Source organism: Castor canadensis, chromosome 16, assembly GCF_047511655.1.
Source record: "Castor canadensis chromosome 16, mCasCan1.hap1v2, whole genome shotgun sequence".
Lineage (NCBI taxonomy): Eukaryota > Metazoa > Chordata > Mammalia > Rodentia > Castoridae > Castor > Castor canadensis.
The window spans coordinates 62,369,794-62,374,018 of NC_133401.1; the positions used below are offsets into that span (position 1 = coordinate 62,369,794).

General features: G+C 50.9%; 1 protein-coding gene across 1 annotated transcript; it reads right to left on the reverse strand.

Annotated features, from left to right (window-relative positions):
* Positions 1 to 1,581: 1,581 nt before the first annotated feature.
* On the reverse strand, positions 1,582 to 3,965 carry Csf2 (colony stimulating factor 2). The gene is made up of 4 exons (XM_020154068.2): positions 3,520 to 3,965; positions 3,383 to 3,424; positions 2,579 to 2,704; positions 1,582 to 1,875 (listed from the first exon to the last, which is right to left on the reverse strand). The coding sequence occupies exons 1-4, from the start codon at positions 3,676 to 3,678 to the stop codon at positions 1,768 to 1,770; spliced, it is 435 nt and encodes a 144-aa protein (XP_020009657.1). The 5' UTR covers positions 3,679 to 3,965; the 3' UTR covers positions 1,582 to 1,767.
* Positions 3,966 to 4,225: the final 260 nt, after the last annotated feature.

A 4,225-nucleotide genomic window follows, 5' to 3' on the forward strand; every position in this document is an offset into this window, starting at 1 on the left:
GTTTTGTGGCCTGCTGAAGTCACCCTGCAAGTAGGAGAAATTGTTCAGAAACACAAAGGACTACAAAAGTATCACGGGTTTGATGAAGACCCAGACTTACTTCATATGTCTTGTTGTCAGCAGAAAGTTCTTCCTGAATCTCAGCACAAAGCGCTGTGTGATTTTTCTGGAGAGTCACAGTGTCTGCCTTCATTGGGGCAGAATGGCTTTCTGACCCCCAGAACACAAGAGCCAGGAGCAGATACAGATGCATGGTACCACTCGAAGGGGGCTCCCAGGCAATCTGACCCTGGGCTTGGCAGCATTTCTATGGGAAGGGGCACCTATATATGTGAGTCTAAGGAAATGCAAACCTCTTATCAATCATCAATGGCTTCCGAGGAAGACAGAGGATCTTATCGCTGGGCAAGATGTGCTTTTTGTGCATTTTCAATGACTACATCACACTTCATGGATCCTTTTCTTTGCTGAAATTCAGGCTTTTTTATTCGTAATCACATGTGGAGTTGTGACCTTTCTGCCTGAGGGGGGCAGGTCTCTGTCCAGGACTGGAATCATCTGCAGGTGCGGGCTGGAGTAGAGGGGAAAATGAGTAGTACAGCTGCTGAATACCAGTAGGGTGTGCAGCCACAGCAAGCCAGCTTTCCCAGGCCCACTTGCAAGGAGAATGCTGGGCCCACTGCCCTCCTGAACCTTGAGAACCCACTCACTTCCCCATAGTACCCAGGAGGGACACAGGAGTATAGGTTCAAGACAAGGCCTTCAGGCTGGTTGTCAAGCAAGGAGAAAGGAGGACTGCTTTTATCTCAGCTCAAAGGCCATGGATTTTAGGAGAAAGTGTTAGATTAGAAACTTCATGTAAAAGTAAAAAGCAGTTCAGAAAAATGCTACCCTAGAACCAAGTTCCAACACACTCCGAACCCACATTCTGACTCTCAAAGATTAAGATCACTCATTTTGGGGAAAGTTGGGTAAATATGCTGAGCTCTGACCCCTGTGGTTTTGTTTCTTTTTCCCTGAACGCTGTGTCTATTTGCTGTTCTACCTTGAGAATGGTTGAAGCCCTGAGTGTGAGGGCAGGAGTAGGGCACAGGGTCCAGGGCCGCAGGGGTACAAGAGTTTTGCCTGACACCAGGACAGGCCAGTTGAGACAGCGACCAGTCAACCCCAGCAACCCCAGCTTCCCCAGGAAGGAGGGTACCCCTTTTCTGGGGCAAGATTCGTTTGGCTGGTTATTTGGACTCCCATGTGAACCTGAAATACTTTCTCTGGGATGGGAGCCTTTGAGCTCCCAGGAGTACAGAGTGCTGCACCATGCTGCATGCTCACATCCCTTTGGCACTGACAGCATTGCCCCTCCACAATATGGGGCCCCCCAAAAGACTCCTGGTCCCCTCCCCAACTTCCCAACTTCCTCCCGTCCAGAGAGTAAACCAGAAAACCACACAAATAGAAGCAGACATTTAGTAATTTATTATGATAACAAAACATCATAAATAAATATAGAGTATAAGACTAAATAAATAAATAAATAAATACATATTTTAAAAATATAAATAAATAAATATTACTGATCCCTATTATTATAAAATACCCCTCACTCCTCTACCATGCCCATATCAGGGTCAGTATGGCCCAGGGAAGGTCCATGCCACCCTATCCATTGGTCCCTCCAAGACGAAAATCCTGAGTTTCTGGCTCATTTTGGGTGAAAAAGCAGCGACCTGTGAGGTTGGCTCTCCAGCTGGCCTGGCTGGACAGGCTGCCTCACTTCTGGACTGGGCCCCAGCAGTCAAAGGGGATGACAAACAGAAAGTCGTTCAGGTCCTGTTTGAAACTGTTGAAGGTGATAATCTGGGTCATACAGGAAGTTTCCTTAAGAAAAAAAAAAAGAAAAAGAAAAAACACTTAAGTTTAGACAAGTAGGTAACATGGGGAAGCAGCAGTGCGTTTCTTTTTTGACTCAGAACTCAGAGGCCAGAAGGCCCATACTGGGCCATCCATGTAACATCCAGGGTGCACAGCTTTGCCAGGGGCCAGGGTCCTGACAAAGTACCTGCCTGATCTGGTCTTCTGAACAGTCAGACTGCCTCTTTGGTCCCAGGCCAAAGAGCAGCTGAGCCAAAAGTTCACGGACTTCACTTTCTTTCTAGAAGATGAAAGGAATGTTTAGGGGGCTTTGTTCATTCCTGGGGGCCTCCCTCCTTGCTTCCATGCAATCCAGGAACCCCATAGGAAAGTCCTGACAGGAGGTGGCATTGGGGCCCTGGCACTTCCTCTGGCCCTGAATTTTCTTGGGTTTGCCTCACCTCTGACCTCATTACTCAGAGTGGCTGGAATTACAAGGATGGCAGCAACTCCCACTAGGGAGCACTGTGGGCTTCAGAGTGCTGCAATTTTAACTCCAAGGGATGAAAAGGGACTGGTTGCTCCCTGTTCTGGAACTCATCATTATACATCTGTTGACACAGAAATCCTTCTGTGTCCTAAGCAGCCATGGCTAGAGGTCCTTCCCCACCCAGTCTCCACCCTCCCAGACTAAGACCTTCCTGCTTGGGTCCCTGCTATGAGCACTCACCGGGGTCAGGGGGCAGTGGCGCTTATAGTGGCTGGCTATGATAGTCAAGAGGCCCTTGAGCTTGGTGAGGCTGCCACGCAGGCCCTGTTCATACAGCTCCAGGCGGGTCTGAAAGCAGGTTGGCTCCTGTAAGAAGTGTTGGTGGCTTGGTGAGCTGAGACCAAGTGCCCACAGTTTGCACAGGTCACCCTTCCACCACTCCTTTCTGCTCCTCCCTCCCCTGCCCTTGGAGTAGGGCCTCAAATGGGCCCAGGATGATTTCTGACTGCATACTGCCCTGTCCACCTCAGACATGCAATTGCCCTCCTCTCTGCCTGGCTTAGGCCACCCTCAGTCGGCACAGTCGCATTCTCTTAGCCTGGAACCTTGACAGCATCCCAGCCCCAGGAAAGACCATTCTCACCATTCTAGGAGAAGGGGATAGGTGGGACAGGGCATTTCCCAAAGCTGTTGAGTGAGCAAGTATTATTTCTGAGCCCCTCCTGGCCCTTCTATAGTCAGCACTCATCTCCACAGGGCTTGCTCTGTCCTCTAAGCCCTCTCATGAAGTGATCCCTGCTTTCCCACCTATCCCCTGCTGACCTTTGAATGCTAAGTCTGCCCATGTCTACTGAGCTGATAAAGGAGCCCACGAGACTGCCACAGGGGCAATGTCAGAGACCTTTTGAGCACCCAGATGCCACCCTATACTTCTGGCAGCCAGTTGTTTGGAGAGAGAGTGGGCAACCCTGTGAAGGTCCATCCAAAATGGAGCCCTTCAGGGCAGAGGCACTTGGAAAGGTGTGTCAGAGAGTAGCTTCTTACCTGGGGGTCAAATGTTTCAGCGATGACTTCTACTGTTTCATTCTGTAGGAAGAAAAATATCGTGTTATCAAGCTGACAAGGCAGAGCCAGTCCGGGGCCAGCCGGTGGCCTGGATGCAGCCCCACTCTTTCACTTACCATCACAGCAGCCGTGTCACTACTATTGTTCAGGAGGTTCTGAGCTTCTTTGATGGCAATCACGTGCTTCCAGGGCCGGGTGACAGGGCTGGGCGGGCTGGTGGGTGCAGAGATGCTGTAGACCACAGTGCCCAGGAGAAGCAGGTTCTGCAGCCACATCCTCCTGAGGACTTTAGCCTTTCTCTCTGAGTACTGGGCTCACTGGGCAAAAGAGCTCTTATATACACAGTTAGAGGAAATGATTAATGGTGACCACAAAACGCCAGGGAGGCGGGGGAACTACCTGAACTGTGGAATCTCCTGGCCCTTATCAGCTAATATGGGAACGGAGAGCCTTTCTCCCCAGGTGGTCAGGCTTCGGGGTTTTCATTAATGAACCCTTCCAAGAACTGCAGCCCACCTGCCTGCTTCCTTGAGCACTCTCCAGCCTTGCCTGGGCAGTCTGACCTGGCCCTACACTGCCCCCTCCTTTTGAGAAGCCTCTGGGTACAACTTGGACTTCCTGGCCTGGAGTGGCCGGGGCGGGGCTTGGGAGACATGAGAAGGAGCTCCTAAGCCCAGGCTCCCATCCTGCTGGTTGTGCTAGGGGCCTTTGGGATGACTGCCTACCCTAGCGACCCACTTCAGCCCCACTTGTCTCCTCCTCCTGGCCTTCTCCTCTGGCCATCTTGAGACTTGAGTGTGAGGGTTACTTTCCCAGGCTTGA

Bases quoted from the DNA above. Each gene is read 5' to 3' on its own strand.
- Csf2 (XM_020154068.2), bottom strand. From the start codon at position 3,678: ATGTGGCTGCAGAACCTGCTTCTCCTGGGCACTGTGGTCTACAGCATC. The intron at 2,705-3,382 runs GTAAGAAGCTAC...CACTTCTTACAG, and splicing joins CTGAAACATTTGACCCCCAG to GAGCCAACCTGCTTTCAGAC. The intron at 1,876-2,578 runs GTGAGTGCTCAT...TTTTTTCTTAAG, and splicing joins GCCACTGCCCCCTGACCCCG to GAAACTTCCTGTATGACCCA.